Source organism: Astatotilapia calliptera, chromosome 15 (assembly GCF_964374335.1).
Source record: "Astatotilapia calliptera chromosome 15, fAstCal68.1, whole genome shotgun sequence".
Classification (NCBI taxonomy): Eukaryota; Metazoa; Chordata; class Actinopteri; order Cichliformes; family Cichlidae; genus Astatotilapia; species Astatotilapia calliptera.
In genome coordinates this window covers 24,529,108-24,551,742 of record NC_137436.1, presented here as the reverse complement: position 1 = coordinate 24,551,742, position 22,635 = coordinate 24,529,108, and the positions used below count along the sequence as shown (strand labels likewise).

At 40.7% G+C, this 22,635-nt stretch overlaps 1 protein-coding gene across 4 annotated transcripts in view; it reads right to left on the bottom strand.

The window, feature by feature from the left end:
• Window positions 1-5,584: 5,584 nt before the first annotated feature.
• col12a1b (collagen, type XII, alpha 1b) overlaps window positions 5,585-22,635 on the bottom strand; it is a 150,681-nt gene continuing 133,630 nt past the window's right edge. For 2 of the 4 annotated variants that reach the window (XM_026194793.2, XM_026194795.2), the window contains 13 exons: window positions 22,322-22,408; window positions 19,393-19,446; window positions 18,983-19,078; window positions 17,947-18,000; window positions 14,656-14,709; window positions 14,500-14,553; window positions 14,245-14,316; window positions 14,124-14,159; window positions 12,828-12,894; window positions 12,531-12,716; window positions 11,617-11,685; window positions 8,794-8,964; window positions 5,585-6,497 (listed from right to left, as the gene is read on the bottom strand). In XM_026194793.2, the coding sequence (XP_026050578.2) occupies window positions 6,397-6,497; window positions 8,794-8,964; window positions 11,617-11,685; window positions 12,531-12,716; window positions 12,828-12,894; window positions 14,124-14,159; window positions 14,245-14,316; window positions 14,500-14,553; window positions 14,656-14,709; window positions 17,947-18,000; window positions 18,983-19,078; window positions 19,393-19,446; window positions 22,322-22,408 (1,101 nt within the window). In that variant the 3' untranslated portion in view covers window positions 5,585-6,396. Of the gene's footprint in view, window positions 6,498-7,132; window positions 7,971-8,793; window positions 8,965-11,616; window positions 11,686-12,530; window positions 12,717-12,827; window positions 12,895-14,123; window positions 14,160-14,244; window positions 14,317-14,499; window positions 14,554-14,655; window positions 14,710-17,946; window positions 18,001-18,982; window positions 19,079-19,392; window positions 19,447-22,321; window positions 22,409-22,635 lie in introns of those variants that run through there. The other 2 variants (XM_080289842.1, XM_026194796.2) reach the window with 2 other exon arrangements.

Here is a 22,635-nt window from a genome sequence, read left to right as displayed (position 1 = left end):
TGAAATGCTATTTTAACTCCTCCAAAGCTCAACACTCTTTTCAACATGATGGTTTTCTAAAAACATTAGTCTGTTAAACATCAAGAAGACTGCATAAACACACTACAAAACTGAACTGGGGGAAAAAATATTTTAAAGGTGAACCTATAATGAAAATCAGTATTTGCAGTCGTGGGGTCCTGCCCAGTGTTGGACTTTTGACACAGCAGAATGGAAAAACGGATAGTCAAGCTGACTTTATTATCATTTGTACCAGAAATTACAGAACTAAGTGAAGCTGGATTACAGTGACATATTAATTTTTTTTTGTGCACAGTAAAGCACATTTGATTGCGACGTGTGGAAACATATCAGTGTATTTGTACGGAAAACTTCTTCTCATTGAATATTTATTATAAGTCTCTTTTGGACTAATCCAGTAAATCCTGACAAATCAACATAATAAATCTGTCTCACAAATAAATGATGTCAGCGGTTAATTCAACAGTCATTGGATGAAATACAATCTCTTGGTCCTTAATGTGTGTCTGCTTTCATCATTTATGGCTCTGCCTGCTAGAAGTACTACAAATTAAACTACAGAGCATCTCGTGTTTCTCAGCAGACAAACCTCTGACATAACTAAAGCTGTTGACTGGAGAGATACCGGTTTGGTTTCTGAATGGCGGCAGCTGGCTGGACACCTCAAACTGAGGAAACTGTTGTAGCTGCCAGTATTTCCATGAGGTCATCTCTGGCCAGTCAACCTCTCCTGGTTTATGGTCCTGCTAAGAGCTTGAAAAGGCGACAGGAGGATGAGTTTTTATTGCACTTAACAGCAACATAAACTGTTCTTTCCGCATTAACGCTGCGCTCTGAACACAGCAAGGCGTCAAACGGATCTGGATTGAGCGTCCTACGTTTTCACCTCGCATGTTCCAGAAAGTTCAGACTTCTCTGGTGGAAGATGATTGAGACATCAAATACAAAGAGGAGTTATAAACGAAATGGGAAAGGGAAAAAGTGGCATAAATGGGTTTTAAAACAAAATGAGTAATCTGGATGTCCTCATAAATACTTGCCAGAGTTTCTCAAAGTCATTGTCTAGTCAGCCCAAGGTGTCACCAAGTACTACACATCCTTGTGGTTTCCCTGTGAATCAGTCCCACTAAGAACTGTTATATTCTGCCAACACGGCCTTCAAGCTCTCAACTTTAGTGGTTCATCATTTTGACATGCCATTGTGCAGAACCTGCTTTCTGTTAAAGTATCCAAGCTTAAAAAAAAAAAAAAAAAAAAAAAAAAAGCTCTGACATCACTTAGCAGAATAACCATGTCAGCATTTCCACTACAAACTCAAACGGAAACCCCTGATTCAAAGAACCAGAGAGCCTCCTTAAAAGTTGAAACGAGGTTTATGCAAAGTTGCCTTAATTTTGCAGATTAATATGCGCTGCTAGTGATAACAACAGCTGTCAGTCATCTTCAGCTCTGTTAGATTTATTGCGGTTTAATGCAGTAGAAAGTCCCATTGCCCTCTTTATTTGGGTCACAAAGTGCTTTTTTTGTCAGTTTTTCACTCAACAGGTTTGATATACCTTTATTAGCCCCACAAGGGGGTTGAGGGGAATGTACATGCAGTTCGTCTTTTTTTAAAGTCCCAGAACATGTTTTAAATTCTTCTACCATCAAAGGTTGTTTCTGAGCCTTCTGCGAGGTCCGAGGAGGAATTTCAAAGCTGCCGATAAGCTTAACCGTGGGAGGGAATAAAGGTGTTCCGCCCACTTCATCTGGCTCTAATTAGACTGCAGGAAAGCGCATTTTCTGCAGCACTTGGTTTCCTTTATTTCCAGATACTTTTGTTCTGTGGTCACCATTCTCGGTTTTCTGACTCAACAAGTAAGGAAAGTATGTAAGCTACTGTTTAGTCTGTAAACCTTAGCCATGACTCTCATTTGCCAGAAAACCTCCATACTTTATTTATAGCCCTGCTTTAAAAAAAATTGTCAGTTTTTCTTTTTTATTATGAATTGTTCCAACCTGATTCTCTCAACATTATTCAAGTATGTCAGACTGTTAATAGGAAAATTGTACTTAGTAGTCAGTATAATCTTTTAATGATATAAGTTTGCATATGGTAGAATGCTGCTTATTTGTGTGTAGAAGTATATAGTTGGTGGCATATTGAAAGAATGTCTCATCCTAGGAGGTCTGTAACATTCTAGGGTGTTCACCCCCACATCCTAGGAGCATGAGAGAGGTCGTACCTTGTCTTGTTGTTTTATGGTAGGATTAACGTAGCTATGTCAGTTTTAGTTTAAGTGCTTCTTTACATATAGATGAACTGTTGGATTTTCCAGACCAGCAGGTTAAGGGAAGTCGTTTATGGGGCCACACTCTGACCCCACACACACACACACACACACGTACACGTACGTACGTATGTACGTACGTACACTTCCACATTCCAATGTAAGGAACAAACGCTCACTGAAGTATAAATAAAGACCGGGGCAGTTTCTCAGTGCGAGTCTCTCAGTCTGGAGGCTGCGCTTGCTAGCAAGAAGTTCTGTGTGTTTCTCTTCTCTGAGTCTTTACTGAAGAAGTGTTTTAGAATATATTCCTTAACACAGACACATTTAATCTTATGGAAATACTCTGATGTAGTAGAGGGAGCTTCCAGGATACGTGACATCCATTTGCAAGATCATAATACAGGGAAGTTAGCTGAAGTGTTTGCACATCAGTTCATTCAGACATCACACAGACTGCAGGAGAGTTCACAATTTGGGCCATTCTAATCAGTCATTTGCATATATGAAGCCGTTAAAGCGTGTTAGGCTGGCAAAAGCTGTAATGTTTAAAGACTGTCCACTTGCAAAACGCATATTCAGTAAATTTTATGTGCATATTTACTGCGAAAATGGTGCTTTTGTGACCAACTGATGGCTATGATTTATTTATTCCTTTTAAAAATGTGAAGCAAATGTTGTGAATAATTAACAATAACAGAAAGCATAACTTATTTAGGCTCATCAAAAGTTCAAACTTTATTTATTCTCGGGCGGTCATTCCCTATGGGTTAAAACCTTTTTGAGTTTACAGTCGTAACTACCATCCAGTATCAATCAGATATTTGAGTTTGGCGATGAGCACTAATCAAAAGTTCAGCCAAACGCTGATTGTTGATTGGCTGGCTGTTCTTGTTGCCTTAGCTCTCCATATGAGATTAAGCCATCTCAGCACATACTAGCTCTTTAAACATCCATTCTGATATATCTGTTGAAAAAAACAAGTAATTATAAAAGTAATCACTAACACTTTTTCTATAAAAGCATAATTTGATTAAAAATGCATTTTTCAGTGGCTAATCTGGCTGACAGGAGAAGGAATTTGTTTTTTGTAATCCAGCATTGGTTCTACAACCCTGAGTGCAGACGTGATATTACGTCCAGCAGCCATCATTCATTCTCTCAATAATTTAATAATTTAAACTGTCTTCTTGGGAAGACTATTATAACTGGTAGCTCCAGATGAGTCACACTCGAGTAGAGATGAACTCATCTGAACAGTCAAACACCGATGATGATGTGTTTCCATGGCCCAGAACTGATGTTTACAGCTTATAGATAATTAGTACCTCTCACTCGTATGCTTGGCTATTAAGCTTCATGTTTGTGGCAATGATTCAGGGGGAAAATATCTGAGGAGAAAATAGCAGTGAATAAATCAAGGAAGTGAAGTTAGCTGATTCTCAAACGCTCCTGGCTTCGGGGTTGTAAAAAGAGTGTTCAAAGAAGCTGAAGAGAACAGCGCTTTATGACACTTTCCCCAATTTCCTGATTGCTATATTCTTGTCTGCTTTTCCAAGTTTCCACTCAAAGATGGAGGTCTTTGCCCTGAGGGAGATGAAACAGCTGGATTATTGGCTCCATCCCAGGCTGCTGATTCTGTTTTTTAAAAGCTTTCTGCTGAAACCAGGTCTGAGTCCCTGTTGGAGCTTCAAGTTTGTACAAACAGCAACAGTTAAGCTGCACATGTTCGTCTGGGGCTCATGGACAATTCAAGTAGAGGAGAATTTTGACTAACTAATAAGGGAATTTGTAAATTTGGAACCATTAAGCAGGCTATAGTCTAAACTCCCCAGATTCCCTTCTAATTAGCCCAGAAGGTCATAAATCAAGCCAGGCGCACACAGTTTTCTGGGACGTGCTAATTTCACCAGGTGTAGTGTCTTATGAATGGCCGTAATGTACTAAGACAATGAGTGGAGACAAACTCATCAGAAAGAAATCTAGGCCAACTACTAAGAAACTTGAAGCATTTGCTCTAGGTACAAAGCCTTTTAAGACCTTTACAGTATCCTGAAGTTGGCATTACCCCTTTTGGTAAGCTGTGTCTTAATTTAGTTTTTGTTGTAGTTAGTATAAACACTGCTCTAGAACTTACCCCCAACGTATATCAAAACAGCACTTGATCCAGGTCCTAGAGTTGATCCAAGTCCTTGTCTACTCACTACTGGTACCCTTAAGGTTAATCACATGATCCTTGAGTCAATCCCAATATGGATAATTTTTTAAAAGTCTGCTAGATTTGCCTTCAATTGTCCAACTGGCGCTGTTCCACATGACTGAGATGCCCTTTTAATATTTGATCGAGAGCGTGTAGTTCAATAGCCTGATGGTCAACCTCATTCCACTTTGAGACATTGAAACCAGTGCCTTTGCAGTTCTTGGTGGCATTTTCCAGTCTGGCCTGGCTAGAGAATATTTCACTTATTTACACTTTTGGAGCAGTACTTGTAGTATCAAAAGGCAGCTAATGTCAAAGTCCATGTATAGTCGGCCCAAGTGGTTCTAGCTGCTCTAACAAATCGCCAATCTTCAATTGCTCATCTAGTGCTGTTCCTGATAGCCCATGTGCCCTTCAAGTTAATCTGCCAAATCTCCCAAACTCGTTACCAAGTAACTTAGTAAAAGCAATCCACTTTGCTGTGATGTAAAGCTTAACCCTTTAGTTTAGCTCCTTGGCCTCACAAGTAACTTCACACTCTTTCCTACCCCTTAATTAGTCCAAATGCTCAAGTGAACCTATTAAACCCACTTGCTTTCCAAAAGGTGCAAATTGATCCAAGTAATTGTATTAGCCCAAGTATCAGTGCAGAAACTCCTTTTTTGTTCCTCTTACCTTATGTCTACTTCTGCTAAGTCAAAGAGGCTTTTCCTTAAGTTGGCCCAAGTACCACTAATTATCGTGTCCCATTTGGCATAGGCACTGCTGCTTTATGCCACCACTGTGTATCAAAAGTGCACCAAGGTCACTTAAGTGAATCAAAGCCCTTATCTACTCAGCCCAAGTAATCCTAACCCTTCTACCACATTGTACACTTTTGGTTGTTCAAAATGTTCCTTGAATCAGTCTAAGGACTAACTCTTCTGTTAGATGCTTCGGTTAGAGCATAAACAACTTAGGATAGTAGTTGGTGGCCAAGGTATCCTTCAAGTCAGTCCTGCTTGTTAAGAACTCAACCCAAGTCTGCTTTGGTGTGATCTGAACTTGCTTTATTTTGGCTTCTGTCCTTTAACATGAAATGAACACACCAAAGTGGATTTTCAGTAGTTTTATTGAAAAATGCCTCTTCTGTTTTCAGAAATAAATAAGAAAATAAGGCTGTGGAATTCACAATCTGCAGTTAAAACATGAAGCAGCAAGACCATTTCCATAGTCTTGCATGCAGGTTTTGACCGCATTTGATACGATGACAATGACGATGACAAATATTCTGATTAAAACAAGATGAAATGTAGTGAACATGTACTAAATATACACCACAGACATGCAATTCCACCTTTGGTAAAAATTATCTGTGACAGAATAAAGGAAAACTGATAAATATAAAGATACAAAATGAAAGCGGTGTTTAACTGAACCTCCTAAAAGATGAACTGAATGAGAAAGGTTATACTGAACATACTGGATGAAGTGTGAAAGCAAAACAATAAACATTTCATATGTGATGTCCTGACACTGAACATTTTCCTTCCTGCTGTACTATTGCTAGCCTTGTTACCATGAGTGCACTGTTGAACACTGCTAGTCAATACAAACTCAATGCAAATATGTTACAAGCAAAAAGACAAATGGAAAAGGAAAGCTCACAGGTTTTTGTAGTTTGTTTTTTGTCTATTTTAAAATTGTGCCAGTCACCCCCGAACATCATCAGTCTAAACCCTTCGCCTGACACAAAAAAGAATATTCACATAGATTTTTAGGCACTGAAATGTATTACCCAATAAATTTGAGGTGTCAAACCCCATTTTTATTTATAATTTCATGAACGAACACAGGTTAAGGTGAAGAAAATTAAACGGATAAAGAAAACGCTACTTGTCTTTATGATGTTAGCCTGCTGGTTGTCTATCTTGGTAGTGATCTCTTTTGACGCTGGTTTTGCAACTCGCCGTCCTCCTCGGGGAACTGGACTACTTGGGTGTCAGGTTCAGATGGGTATTGGCCTGCTTGGAGATAGCATTTGGGCCAATTGGCAAAGTAAGTTGGCACATTTTCTCTTGATTTTTCTCAACATGCACAAGAAGAACTGGTTAAAAGTTGTGTTTCTTTCTGATTCCACCTAAACCACTGACACAGCTAGTTAGTAAACAGCAGGGGTGTGGCCAGTATTGGTGGGGGGGTCATAGGTGGCTTGTGTGACACAGAGGGGGAAATGGTTGTCACCAATACAGCTACACAGCAACAAACTGGTTTGAGTTGTTTGTCTTATCATCGTAGTGTAATTTATTCATTCTTTAGAGGGGAGGGCTCAATAGTGAAGGTTTGCCAGTATTTATCTTGGTAAACCAATAAATTTGCAGGCGAAATGAACGTTACTTCAAAAATAGCAGTCTGTATGTAGTCTGCACTACAAAAAACCCTTTGAGACTGTTTTTATCACTTAAACATGGCCCAGGTCACCCAAGGCACCCTTTGGGCACGCCCCTGCTATACATTTCAGTGCATTCATATTCTCCTTTTGTGTTGTTAGAATTTCAGGTGTTAGTCTGATAACCACAAGCATTACCAGCAATCAATTCCATCACATACATTCACAAAATGCAACAAAACTTGAGATCATCAACCACCCGACTAGAAAGAATTTGTGAAAGCTTTGTTAGTATTTTAAACCAGATGTAGTTTGGGTGGGGTTTCCTTGTTGTTGTTGGTTTTTTTTTTTTGGTTTTTTTTGGGGGGGGGGACATGAAAACATGAAGTGGTGAATCTAAGCCTGCAGGGTCACACGTGTAGGACGGACCAGCATGACCCCGAGCAGTTTAAAATGGCTACAAGCACATGGGTGGGAAGACTTAAAATAAAATAAAAAAACAACCACCAAAAAACAATAAAAATAAAACGTTCTGTTGGCGTTTGAGCAAGCAGCAGGTTTGTTTTGCAAGGCACAAGCTTTAAAACTACAGATGTTAAGACTAAATTTAGTGGACTTGATTCAAATATCATTTACAAGGCACAAATTAGTTTATTTACATGTCACATGGAGAGAAATGCTGTTAACAGAGTTGCTGCTGCTGCTGTGGGTGGTGATGCTGAGGTGGCTGCACTGGTTTCTCTGGTACAAGTCCACCTTTGTTAGTATTTGTTTTGGCTTGTCGGTGGTGTTGTTTGCTGCATGCTCCTCCACTGAACAAGGCTTCTTTGTTTGGTCTTTGGCTTCAAGATGCAAACAGGCCACTAAAGAGGTCGGTGCCATCACCGCTGCTGCTGGTGTTTTGCTCTACTGTCTGTGAGTCGTTAGTACTCGTTCCCTCTTTGTTGTTGTGATGTTTTCAGCACAGTTTGTTAATTGTTTCCTTTGGTGGTTATCCCTTTAAACAGCTTTAGAGCATATGAGTGATTCAGTTACAGGACTTTTTTATTTTGTGTTTTCAGATGGTCAGTGAAAGCAGCACAGGCGGTATAAAAAGTCTACTATGGTGAACCTGAAACGGGCCAAAGAGGATGGAAGGTGTCAGTCAGGTCAGCAGAAGACAGCAAATCAATAACCTCTATGTGCTTATTAGTTGACTACAAGTTTCACACATGCACTAATCCCCCCACAACAGAGTGCTCAGACATTTTGGGAAGTGCATTTTCTCCCTTTTTATAAACCAGAGTCAGGGAGTATTGGCCCAGCTTAGAATAAAGACTGGAAGCAGATTTAAGCTGTTGAGGTGGTTTGAAGTAATTGCTTCACATCAAGCTCAGTCTTCTGTTTCCAGACTACTAGATGTCCTTTTCCCCAACGATACTTCTCAGCTCATCTTGAGGACTCCCGAGGAATTCCCAGGCCAGGTGAGAGATAGAATCTCTCCAACGGGCTCTAGTCTACTCCAGGGTTTCTGCCCAGTTGAATGTGCCCAGGAGGCATCTTTAGCATCTTTAACTGGCTCCTTTTGACACAAAGGGGCAGCTCAGACTCCCTCTTTTGGAGGAAACTTATTTCAACCTATTTTTTTCTATTGCTTTTATAAATTACTTTCTATCTTATACCTTTTTTGCTGTTTTAATCTACAGAGATTTCTGAGTTATCGCAAAGCATGCATTGGCTTTGCAGGTATCATTTTATACCATGCCCTGTCAGAATCCATCAGCCTAACCCTTGAGTTTCTGTTTTCAGTGTTATTCTAAAGTCATCACATCCCAGACTCATGAACAGGAAAGTGCATCTCCCAAAATGTTGGCGTGTTCTTTTACTGTTGCATTTAATCCCAGATTGCCAAACAGAACTAATGTCTCTGATCACAGACAGGATGCTTTACATACCTATGTATCCCTGCCCATTGTAAGGAATACCGACACACTGAGAGGAATCGCAGTATCCAGGAGGTCCAGGAGGCCCACGGACTCCGGCGTATCCTGGACGTCCAGGAGGTCCGCGAGATCCAGCAGGGCCTGAAGGGCCTGGGGGTCCGGTCCTGCTCTCTCCTGATGGACCTGATGTGTTTAATTTAAAAAAAAATAAAAAAATAAAAAGGTTATCATGATCAGTAGCATTTCAAAGAGGGAGGAAATGGACAACACACCCATGTGTGTTCAACTGTCAGTGTTACCAGACTGCAATCACAGCAGGCTGAAGTTTATGGAATCATATTTATTTCATCATATGTGCGAGAGCAAAAAACATAATACCAGCAAATAATTCAGTTTCACTTGCGGAATTAAATTCCTCGTGCGTAAATTCAGCAACGCGCAGCCGCGCACACGCGTGTGTCAGCTTTACACACGCTGCTACAGTTTCACGCTGTCACTGGTAGCTCTGCACTCTGAGAGAAATCCTGCTCATTTGACTGTCTGGAGGAGGAGCCCAAATAAGGACAGGGTCCTAATGTAATTGGACACTTCAGGTTACTGCATTAAACTCAGTTACACTGTGGCAGTGACAGAAACGCTATTTTAAACTGCATTTGATCTGAAAAATAAAGTTTTCTGAAGTAATTATTAACAGTTATTTAGGCAAGTTCTGAAGCCTCTGCACAGAGCAGACTCTTGCATGCACGAAGGCTTCTTTGTGCATGTGAAATGAAATTTGCTTTGCCTTGTTATGATATAAATATAATTCCATAATAGCCAATCGCCACATGACTTTTGACATGAGGTGGAATAGAGTTATCTAACTCAGCTTCACACGCTCCCATCCTGCATGGATAATAGGTTACAGTTACAGCTCTGCGACAGTCCTGATTAGGCCACAAGCCAGAATGATAACCAAGGATAACGGTCTCTAAATAAGAACTGTTGCTGGACGCCAATAATTAACGTGGTACAGACCAAGAACAGCCTTACATATAAGATAACTGGGGTCATAGCTAGGTTGGGGATATATGATGGTTGGAGTGATTTTTAAGGTGATTTTTAGCTTATTTCATCAATACATGGAATGAATTTTATCCTGACGTTCAGATTATTTGCACTCTTCCTCGCTATACTTCCATGACATGGCTTTAGACACAAATGTGCGTGTAGTCACAAATTTGTGCTTGAACTGCTTCCCTTTTAGAAATAAATGTCCATCATCTCAAAACGATACCAAAACAGGAGCAGGTCTATCATCTTTTCCCCCCTCTGGGTCTGTTTATTAATAAAAAAAAAAAACTGCATTGAGGGGATTCACTTCAACTTCATCTGCAGCCCCCACCCCAGTGGTGCAGATATTGGAGATCATACAGGGGGTTAATGGGATATCTTCAAATGGTCACCAAACCCTACATTCAAACTACATGGATAAATCACATCAGCATAATGCAGCATGGACAAAGGTGGTAGCAACATGTCTTTTATTTTTATAAACTTTGCCTCAAAGGAAGGGCGGGACTGATTCTCCAGTAAAAGCAACGTTTATAAAAATAAAAAGATGAAACTGTTCAAATGGTACAGATCAAAGGCCGGCTGCGTTTTCATTTTCTCAGATGTGAACACTTTCATGAAGTGCGTTTTGCTTTGAGCCAGCGTGTTTCTGAGAGTCAGAATTTTTAAAAGCCTTCCATGTGCTTTTATACCATTAGAACTAATAAAAACTACAGTTACACTCTTGTATTTGATGTAAACAGAGATGAGAACATTTTATGATATTGTTGTTAGACCACTGCGACTCAACGCAGCTGGAAACAAAATTAATTGAAAAGGTGTCGAGCTGCTGCTGACTGTCCCGGGCATGGAATGAAATGATGTAAACTATGATGGGGAAAAAGAAGTAGGATGTGCTGATCCTCCCCTCCCCTCTGAATTTTGTCTAGACTTGGACAGAAAAAGATTGGAAAGTTTCCTGCCCGACTGTCTCCTCGCCGTCCTCGGCATGTCCTCCAGGCTGACTCACTGCTCTCCTCTCCCTCCTCGACTCTAACTGCTTCTGTCTGACAGCTGGGACCGTCACAAAGCGGCAGGGTTGCAGTCGCGGAGGATGGAGTGCGATTACATAAGCAGTTGCTGGTGAAATTGCTTTTTTCAGGACCAAAGTTTGTGTTTTTCTTTAACAATGCTGCACCACCACCTGGCTAAATCACTACTTTAAAGCGCAACTAAGCGCAGTTTTAAGGAGCAAGAAGACATGGTTAACTGAGACAAATTCAAACCTCTCAGTGAAATATACTCATAGGAGATGGGACGGGGGGTATCTTGCTGTCAAATATGTGTCAACATGTCACAACACTGGTGCCAGAGACTAACAGGAATGGCAGCAAACAAAGCTTTCAGCATTTGAATCAGCCGACATCTTTGAGTGGGTGGGGGTGGGGTGTGAATAAGGTGAGACACTCAATAAGATGAGTGACAAAGGCAGGTAAAAATCAAGGTTTACATCATCAAGGTAGATCGTTATATGCAAAGGCTCCATTTCCATCATCTTGGCTCAAACATTGAGTGTGTTTGGGTTTTTAGTGGCAAATGTGACGAGACAATAGTTCTGTTTTGCTGAAACATAAATTATTTATCTTTTTTAAGCCTTACAAATCTGTAGGGGCAGTTCAGATGATGGTTTCATCAACGATGATAAATTATGGACTTAGGAATCAGCTTTGCCTGTTAACTTTAGCTGTCAGCGATCTCACCAACATTTTAAGTATTTTTGGTGTCTTGCTAAAGAATGTGTACCTGGAGGTCCCCTCGGTCCTTTCGCTCCAACTACTGAAGTTCCTCGATCGCCTTTCTCTCCTGGGGGACCTGAAGGGGGGGAAAGTCAAGTATCATTAGGCTGGGAGCTCGGAGGTCTCAATCCTGTAAGTTGCAGAATAAAATAAGACATTTTTTCTGTCTCCCCTTACATAAGAGCTCCTACTTAAAAGCTCCTCCCTGTGGTAGAACTTGGCTTTGGAACATTTTTTTTGCCTCTTCTGAAATATGTTTCCTGAATTTTTGTTACATAAAGTGAGACAGGAAAGTGAGACTTCAGAAAGGGGTCCTTAATGAGCAGAAGGTGAGGGTGCAATGCAAATACATTTAATTTCTGATTCTGCCCGGCAACATCTTCAGTAGTTATTCTGTTTTCTTTAATAAGACTGAACACAGGGATGAATGCACTAGCAGCCATGTTCATGATCATTTAGATCGGAGTTTTCTAAGTTTTGTTGACCGAGTGCCAGTGCCAGTAGTTTATCTGGATAAATGAAACATGCAGTGTGCATTGGCCAATCTCCCTAGATTACAATTTGCTGTTTGTGGATCAAAAAATCTCGTCAAATGAGAATTTAAAAAAAAGATGTAAAAAAGTGTCTCTGGGTTAATAGAAGTACTTTTTTCACTGCAGTATTTTTACATTTTGGCATCAGCAGCTTTATTTGATTCGATCTGGACTGAAATTCAGATTAACGATGATGCCAGGCCTTTCTAACATTCTGTGATGGTTTGGTGCGTCTTAGGTAAACGTTCTGCAGAGTAAATAATCACTTTGCTGCCTTCTGTGCTCCCATTTTAGAAATCATTTGACTTCATGTTTATTTTTCTAACTCCATTTGTTCATGATGTCAGCCTCTCCTGCCGTGCAGCAACTTCTCAGGGGTGGCTCGTACCTCTCTCTCCCTGCTGGCCGGGCAATCCGGAACTTCCGGGGAATCCGTTCCTTCCTGTGGCGCCCGGCTCTCCACGGGGTCCCTGATTGCCAGGAGGTCCAGGAGGGCCCGGAGGGCCTGGGTTATTGTTGCGGTACATGTTGCTGGGGATTTGATTCAATAACGAGTTGACCCGAGTCATTTGTTCTGCAACAGCAGGGTGAAGAGAAAGCAAGAACATTACAAACCACATCGTGAAAGCCAAGAGGCAGAGATTTCTAAATCCATGTCAGGAGGGGGAAAATGTGTTCTACGTACCTTGGACTAACTGTCCGCAAACCTGTCTGGCAATGGATCGCATCATGTTCTGAGGAGCAAAGTCACCCTGGGTGCAGACAGGCAGGATTTAAAATTGGAAAACAGTGAAGAAAGGAATAGAATAGTTCTTTATTGTCATTGTGCACAGACTTTATATGAGTCAGAAAATGTTTCTCTGAAACTTTTCATTGAAACGTGGCTCAATCAGGATTTTCGTGACCACCTGCTGCTTTTGCACTAAGGAGCATTTGCAACAGCTATAATGACCCCCACCTTTATCTCAAAGGTTGAGGCTATAGAGACCAAACAGCAGTCTAGCAGGGGAAGAGCTGTCAAAAGTCCAAAGTCCTGGTCAAAAGGTTTGCAGAGTTGGGAGCTCTAACAGAAGCTGGCTACTCGTTTTTCTCCAGGTGGTTCAGTGAATTCGTCCCACATGAAGCTTTGGATTGTCCATGCCAAGTTCTAGTTTAACATCCTAGGAGAACCTATTGCACAAACAAACTCAACAGTGGTGCGATGCAAATGGGTCCTCCATTATGGAGAATATGGGGTGCACTAATATGAATATCTCCATTCGTTCCCTGCTACTTCGCTCTTCAAAAAAATTGAAATTCAAGTTGAAGGTCGGCAAACTGAAGCGGATCCAACATGCACTACAGATGGTGCTTGACGTCCTGACAGAACAGGACTTCCAGGAAGTGTTCCCAGTGTTGGAAGCACGGCAGCTCTGGACAAGATTACTACTTCGAGGATGGCATCCAATTTCTGTGTGTATATTTTTGGTTTCTGTTGAATGTTCTCCCTTAGACGCCTCAGAGCATTTCAACACCTCAGCACTGATGCAATCCAATGAATGTCCAAAAAGACTAGATTCCTCGTCTCTCTCTGAACCTGAAGTTAAAATTGTCTATGTTGAAATCGGGCTTCAGACTAAAATTTAGAATGGCAGCCGCACTGGATGCCAGATGAACATGCACATGAAGACAATCCAGGAGCAGACACATTTAAAATGGTACGGTTTCTTTCATGGACTTTTTGGTCACACGTTGTACATCAGGAAAATACTCCAAACAACTCGTAATGCTAAGTGATAAGTTCCCAGCATTTCCTACTGTTTGCCCCATTTGTCATTTCTCAAGTCACTTATATGTAAATGTATTATTAGAAATTTCCTGAAACGTGAAACTGCACAGGGAATCTAGCCTCTTGTTTTCATCAGCTTGTTGTTGACATGTTGTAGGATATTTTTAATATCATCACTTGTGGACAAAAAACATTTGATGTAGGTTTACTCACTCTCTCTCCCTTGTCTCCCTTTGGACCATTGGGACCCTAGAACCAGAGAAATAAAACTGTTAAGAACTATTCAGGCCCAACGTGCTGCTCAATTAACACACAACCCTGCCAGCAAACTTACAGGAGGACCAGAGTCTCCAGGATTTCCTGGTTTTCCTGTGGTACCTGGTACTCCAGGAGATCCTGGAGGTCCCTGCAAGGAAAAAGAGAAGGGTAAGAAAAATATCGATGAGTGGGAAAGAGGACAAAGATGACTCTTGGGAAATATGCCTGCAAAGGTAGTAGAAAGCTCTTTGGAAAGGCAATTAAATGCCTCAATTGTTCACGTGGTTTGCAGCTCTGAGGTGTGCATGTGTCAAACCATTAGAAGTCTTACCATGGGCCCTGGGGCTCCTCTAGGTCCAGCTGGGCCTTCCTTTCCTTGAGGGCCCTGGAAATATAAGATATTGACTAAAACCCTAAAGCCATACAGTTCATGTTTAAAGAATTCAGACCGCATGGATGCCATTAAAAACAGCCTGGCTATACTCACCCTCACTCCGGCGGGTCCCATTGGGCCAACAGGACCAGGAGGACCACGAGAACCCTGCAAACATGAGAAGACCCCTCAGAAAAAAGTATTTTATGCTCATCATCTGTAACAGAAAGTCCACCTTTCCTCTGATTGACCAACTCGAGCTGGTTTGTTTCAGCGTCGTGCCGGACAGTAAACGTCTTTTTCTTTTTCTTTTTTCCCCCCGTGCTCATTTGCTCAGAAACTCTGCTCACTATTTTTATTGTCTCTGGTCTTTGATGCCTTGGCATAAGATTTACAAGGAACATAACATATTCCAGAACCGTTTTATTGGCCATTATAAACCAGGACCGCATGGTCTGTAACTCATTAAATGCATGTTGCTATAGCATCTGCTCCAACATGGTCACCTGCAGCCTCGTTGCTCCAATACGGTCCACGTGGAGTTTGTTTTACTGGCATAAAGAGCTGATTAATCAGTCTTACTCATGAGTCTGAAGCTCTGCATGAACACTGCGGGTGAAGGGTTGAAGGTTTAATTCCCAATTGTGCATGCTGTTCCAGTGCAACAACACTTTGAGCAGGGCAGTAAATTGTTCCAGTCCTTTAACTAGTTGAGCTGACTGGAAGAAATAAATTATTGAATAAAGGATTTGAAGTAGGTAGCACTAATTACTGTTGTTTTTCCATCTAATTCATTGTCTTTTTGGAAATTCTACTTACAAACACTGAATTAGTTGAAATAAAATAAGTAAGCAAGGGCTTTTAAATAAAGTCGTCATCAACTCTGACACACACACACAGAAAACATACCATACGTGTTGCACACTTTTTTAAAGAAATATGGATGTTAAATGTGAACATGGTGGCAAAACGTTGCCTACTGTTACCAAGTTTTTGAAGGTGACCCAGAGTTTATTAAAACTCTCAGATGAGTTTTCAGTGACAAACCTAACAAATGTTTACCAGAAATTATCTAAAAAAAAAAAAAGACACTTTAATCTGTTATTTCAAGGCCTTCCAAGTTCAACCTTGGACATGAAGCTCTGATTTCCAACCAAGAGCAGCAACTGTGAATTTTTGACATGATTTCATTCCCAACACTTGTCACATCCCAACACTTGCTCAAGACCCATTGGCACTGCATTTAAATGTTCCTGGTACCATTCAGCCTCCTCTATCAAAATTTACAGTTAGGCCCATTCGCAACACTTAATCATAACCTTTTTGTGAGTAAAAATAAAGCAGTGTCCAGCTGTTTCATAACCCTGTAAATTCATCCCCTTCCTTTCTACACAAGTTGGTTGCATGTTCACACAAGACCAACTGCTTCTGGTGCTCAACATTACATCAAAGCACCAACACTAAGGAACATCTTATCTCAGAATACCGTAGTAACGGCTTTGATAAAACGGTAGATTTCGGTGTTTTGGCAAAGCGGTCATTTTTTTAAAACTTGGATTGGATCGATTCTTCACCACTCTACCCAGGTTTGGATTCAGTTCTTATTAAACACAAGAAAAGACCTGTGCAGGTACACGTAGTCCCTGTGATCACAAAGCTCAAACATCAGTTTAATACTGGCTTCATTTTTAGTCTTGGATCTGTATGATGTCAAAGAATATGGTAATCTCACAGAAGCACCAACCAACCTTTTGTTTATGAGGGGTAGCCAATCAGATGTGCGTAATGGAGATGCGTTGATGATTGGTTTCAGACAGAGGATGATCCGAGTAGCTGCATTGAGGCCCAATATAAGCTAAATATGGATTATTCTGAACTTGTGAATCATGTAAAGCTACTCTGGTAGGTCCAAGGATGAAAATAATGACTATAAGGGCGGGGAAACATAATAGGTCCACTTTATTTGATTTACAACACTGTTTTGAACGAAGCAACTAACAATTTTCCACCAGGTTTGTGCAGCCAAATCTCAATAGACCAAAAATAAATAAATCTGATGGTAATAATTTCCACATTGACAATTTGATGAGATTATCTTACTCCAATTTCAAGACAAGTAGAGAAAAACATTTTTGTTTTGTTTTTTCTGTGTGTGCGTCTTTAAATTTTGGGGGTTCCAGTAGATAAGAAAACATAACGGATTACAGGGAATTTCAGAGCGGCTGACCCAAGGAGGTGACCATGCTACAAACTATTCACTATATGCCTATCATTTAGGGTAACTTTTTATCTAACTGTTCAGTGGGGGAAGAATATGTTTGTGATTAAGTCAGAAGGCAAGCATGGACGGATGGAGAGCCAAACATCCGTTCCAAGCTGCTGATTTCCTTGTTTTCTTTCAATCAGACTATAAACAAACTTTTGGTTTCCCCGAATTTCTACAACAGAGGAAGAGAGCATAAAGTTACCATGAAATAAACCACAATTATTCTTTAAATGATTGCTCCACTTTGTCTGAACCTTTATTTTTCCTGATATCTATTGGAAATAATTTGTCAACCATTGATTATCGTACAACTTTTTGCACGTTTTAGCTGTTAGCAGAACCTGCACTCAATTGGTTGATCACGCCTTTTCTGCAGCTCTGCTTCAAAAATGTTTTTGTGCAGTTTGACATGGAACCTTTAAGGTTGGAAGCTGCACTCTGTTTAAATTCTTCTGAAGTCTTTTAAAGGTCGAGCTTGAAGCTATAAACAAACACCATTCCACATTTAAGCCAGGAACACCTGAGCAGGTCAACCAAACTGAGGCCGAAGATGGCCTGGAGAAAACCGATTATAGGTTTTAGGCATTTCAGGGGCCTACCTGCTTATGGCTTCATCTTAACACAAGCACACCTTTGACCTCTGGTCAGTATCACCTTTCTTTACCTTCTGTCTGTTTGGCCTGGATTCTTCTTTTCAATTCAGCCTACACGAGAGATGCTTCCTTCCAGGAAGAAATGAAAGCACCATCTGATATCTGTAACTTAATATTTCACACAGACTGCTTTCACTTTCATGCCAACGAAGTTAAGGTGTCACGTCTGTCTTTAGGCAGCTCATGCGTTCCCAGATAAAACAGTTTTCAGTGAGAGGAGGATGTAGTGGCTGACCGCGGGTCGACACTTATCCAGCACTGTTAATCAAGGCGACTTGTTCTTGGCTCGAATGTGCGCAGAAACGTAATTTAAAAGTAATATTCAGAAACCTGCAGTGGAGGCACGGTTGGCCTCTTCTCTCTCTGAATTCTCCCCAGCTGGAAAAGCATCTGCGTGCAGCCAATGTGGCCGCGTGCCAGACCAGTAGTCAAAATGTGAATTATCCCCAGTTTCCTGCTTTCAAACACAAACTGAGCTGCACTTACTTTCTGCCCAGGTAAGCCTGAATCACCGGGGTCTCCCTTTGGTCCAGGACGGCCCTGAAAACAGAAAGCAACATCATTAATGAATGAAGACGGTGACTCGGAGGGACAGAACAATTAGAAATGGATCTGTGACTGATGTAGATGATAGCAATATTAACCAGATTAAGACTTGCTAAATAAATCAAAACTCAAATTTTATTTAATGATCCATGTCAGGTTTAGTCTATAAAACGTACATATAGCCAATATAACAATTGTTGGACTAGTTAATATCGTGGTGCTGCATTTTTGGGCCAACATAATGATTGTTTCTGGAACTAGAATTGACCATACTTAGAATAAACTCAAGCACATATGCCAAATGTGCTTTCCACAAATTCCACCCTGTACAGATGTTACAAGGAGCAAACCATGCTTAAAGACCAAAACCATTTTCATTGGCTATAAACTTACTCTAATGTCCTCCCCAGCGGACATTAGAGGAACTGCATTTTTTGGCACATCTGGAAACTCAGGAGTGAAATATAAATATTTAAACTACATTATGATTTATAGTTGCACAAGAGTTTTGAAGTTTGAAGGTAATGTAAAAAAAAAAAAAAGCATTAGCTGTATCTCCCAGCATCTGAAATCAAACCTACAGCCTCAATCGAGTGGATGTTTTAATCCATAAAACCTGTTTAATCCACTGTAACCTTTAACAATATCGTTAGATTAATTGAGTACTAAGCAGCAGAAACTGTCCAGTACTTTCCACAAACCTCTATTTCGTGGGACCTTTCTGGAAAGTGATCTCAGTTTAATCTGGGTACATCTAATCTCTGAGACGGAAATCCAAGCTGCGATTTATTAACATTCAGTGATACTGACGTTCGGGGGCTTCTTGGTATCGCTTCTTTCCCTCACACATGAAAGAATGTGAGTCCTTGCCACAGATACTCCCCGGCTTGTAAATTCTCTTTATAATAAATCACCAAGTAATCCCCCCCACTCTGCTCTGTGTGTGTGTTGATGTCAGGTGTGTTTACAGACTTACAGCTTCTCCTGGAATCGACAGCCCGCTCGGTCCTTGAGGGCCGGGCAGACCCATGGGCCCAGGTGGTCCAATTTCTCCCCGCGGGCCCAACGGTCCCTGCAAAATACAGACAAGAGAAATATTTAAACATGGGAGGAATTTATTGTTGATATCTCTTGTCCCAGTTGAAGTGTACTACTGTTGAAATATTTGGAAAAGGCCGGCAGGAGACAAGGAATGCTAATAGAACTGAGCCTTCATATCAAGGACAAGGAGAGCACAAACACTCAATCAGTAAGTGGAATCAGATGTGCTTCTCAAAGCTCTTGCACTTGTACCATCTTTTATTTTCTTCAGCTTGCAAGAAAATGTGAAGCAGCAAGTGATGAAGGGAAATGCGATAGAGAATTTTTTTTTCCCCAGGAACTTACAGCAGAACCGGGCTCTCCTCTTTCACCTCGGGGACCTTTGCTGCCGGGGGCACCCTGAAAAAAAAAGATTTTCTAGTTAACACAACAAAGATAAGAAGGACACAAGAGATGCTCGAGGGGGAAATTAGTCTGAACATGCCACAAGGGAGCCAGTCTGGAAGAAAAGCCTGAGGACAAATGTGAAGCAGAGTAAGGCCTTACATGAATGCAGTCACGACCCACAGACACTAGCCCCTAACAGCCTGTGTGGGAGAACTGCTTCCTCCCGAAGGACAAGAGATAGTTGGAGTTATTCAGCAGTTAACACAGTGATTCAGAAAGCACAAAGCTCACTTATAAAAGCTGCAGGCGGCAGGAGAGCCCAGTCCCTCTCACCTGATCAGCTTTTACAACACTGCGTGAAGCTGGATTATTTTTTTCATCAAAGCTGAAATATTTTTAACTTGCAGAGTCTTTGCACTGTCTATGTACGCGTTTTGCATGCTCTAATGAGCGTTTGATTTCTAATTTTAGTATATTTTTAATTACATTTCATTTCAGTTAGTTCCCGGGGAGAATTTTCTGATGTCTGTTTAGTTTTTTTGTTTTCATTAATTACAATGTTGATTTTAGCCTTTTTAATTATCATTGTGGAGGAGGGCTTAAGTCAGAGGTAAGATTTAGAAAAATCTGGGCAGGATACAATTTTAAAAAACTTTTTGTGAAAGCAGTCAACTCAGTCTTGCAGACATCCAGGCTCTCAAAAAAAAGTCCAATTTCCTTTATATTTGTATTTTATCTTAATTTTCCAAGTTCTCAAACTCTTTTAATTACTTTCATGTTTTTTTCTCAGAAGTCTAGTCTTTATTTTAGCTAAAGATAATAACAATAACCTTGGCCTGAATGCACAGTAAGCAATCATTAATGCTGTTGAAAGGGGGCATTTTAATCCAAACAATGAGCGTTGCCTTTTGAGAACCAATTCTGCTTTTCTTTATTTTCTGTCATTTTCAGACCTTTCATTTACGAGGGGCAGCCAGTCAGAAGAAAGTCGACTTGAAGGGAGAGGAGGCCCAGGATGCGATAAAGAAGGATTATTATTGAACTGTGAGTCATGCAAAGCTATTCTAATACCATCCAAGAATAAAAAATATATGGTTAAGAATTATTCTTTTCCACATCTCTTGTTTAATTCAATTCAATCAATCAATTCAATCTTTTTTCTCCTACATTACCCAACATGCATTGACAGCTCATTGAGGGTTCAGGTGGGGCTGTGTGTGTGTGTTTGTTTGGTGATAGGAAACCATGTAAAACAGTATGTTTTTATTTTCATCTGAATCATGTTTAAATGTCAACGACAACTAATCTTTTGCAGATATGTAAATATTTCGTGACTTTGCAGATGAATGCACGAAGAACATTTCCTCCTGAGGTTCATTTAAAAACACCCAAAAAAAAAAAAAAAAGCCCCACACACATCTTGGCAGCTTTATGTTTATTTTCATGGTTTTTTCTGTTACTAATTAGCTTTATATAAACAAACTAGTTTCAGATTTCGTATTCAACGTTGATGTAAATGATGAATTTCCAGCCTTGTATAGTTTTAGCAGCATTTTCAGACCCTGCAGAAAAGCATTCTGTTTCAAGCCCTCAGTCCATTTATCGGGTGATTTAACGATGAGTATGTTCATCTTTTTTAAAGTGAAATCTATTTAAACTAAAAAGTATCTTCCCTGAGAAAAGTAATGCAGGGCTTGTATTCTGTAATGAAACACGTTTCCACAGTGGTTGTGCTACCATGTAACGCATAAGTCAAAGCTCTGGCTTTCCTGGTTATTTATGGCCACTTATGCGCTGTATGTTGTACGAGGGAGAATACCGCGTCCTGAAGCACATTAACCACAGGAAGCCTCTTTGCAATGCCTCATAAAATCTTTTAAGAGAGTGGAGAAAGTAAACTGTGGTGCTTGTCTGACAGCTGATGGATGAACCTACAGCAGCCGCCTCCTCCCTCTGACTGCTTGTACGTGAGGATAACAGCTGACGTTTCTCTATACATTCCTTTTTATTGCAGTACTCCCCACTTCCCTGCGCAGTCTGCAACTTTCATGAGTCTGAAACTGTAAAGGCCTCATACCATTCAGCATGAATATCAGTGAGTTCTGCTGAGATAAGGTGGTCCTGAGTCTGTAAAAAGCTGCCCTGAGTGAAAATTGTTTGAAGCAGTAAATGATAAATTTAAAAAAAATGTGCTTGAAATGTAATTTAAAAGTTAATTTAAATTAGAAACTGAGCACTGCTTTTACCATCATCATGTCAGCGTTAGAGGCTAACTGGGTGTAGCAAACCACCTTTAAGGATTTTATACGTGTAGCCATTTGTGAGTGTTTTTGCTAACTTCAGCAGATGTCTCTAAATGTGTCTCTTTGCTCACATTATCCTCACAAATCCCTAAAGATTTCACAATAAAAGCATTATCTCTACTATATCTACCAAGCCACTTGATGCTGCCTTGCCCTCCTGACAGCTCTTTCCTCATCCTGCTATCCACCAAAGCTGATTGGACCACAGGACTGGGGCAGTGGTCCAATCAAACTGGAGCCCCAGAAACAGTACCTGCTTTTGAATGACCTTCCAATTCCTCCAGGCCCTGAGTTTCACAATCAGGGAGCTGACAAGTTATCGGCTGTCTGGTTCTTCATTTATAACTGATTGCACCGTAGAGACCTCACATGGCTCAGAGCTGCTGTTCCTATCTCTGATTTCTGTTTTCGTTAGGCAAGAAAGCTCAGGATTTAACTCTGGCCATCAAGATCAGTGTAGGACACCATCCACCTGTCCTACGCTCTCGATTTTATGCATTTCATTTGTGTACACTGGTTAACATTCACAGTTGTCTTTAGAATAGAAAAGAGCCCTACAAAAATGGATAACAGTTTGTTCTCACCACTGGTCCCTGAGGTCCTGGCGGCCCATTGGCCTCCGAGGTGCAGGTGCAGGCGTTAGGAAGAGACGGACACTTCATCTCATCTCTCTGTTTGTGAAAGAAGAAAACAATTTAACTGTCAAAACGATGGGAAAAATGCAAAGGTAAGGCACCGATTGCATTCATGCGAGGTCAAATAAAATTCCTTTTGAAATCGCTGCTGAACAGTCACACGACTCTCATTGCACAAAGACTCTGCACAGGATGTCTGCAGGTAAAAAGTCTTCCATGAGGTGGTGAGCAGAGCAAAAACTGTGCCGTGTGGCGCCCTGTGG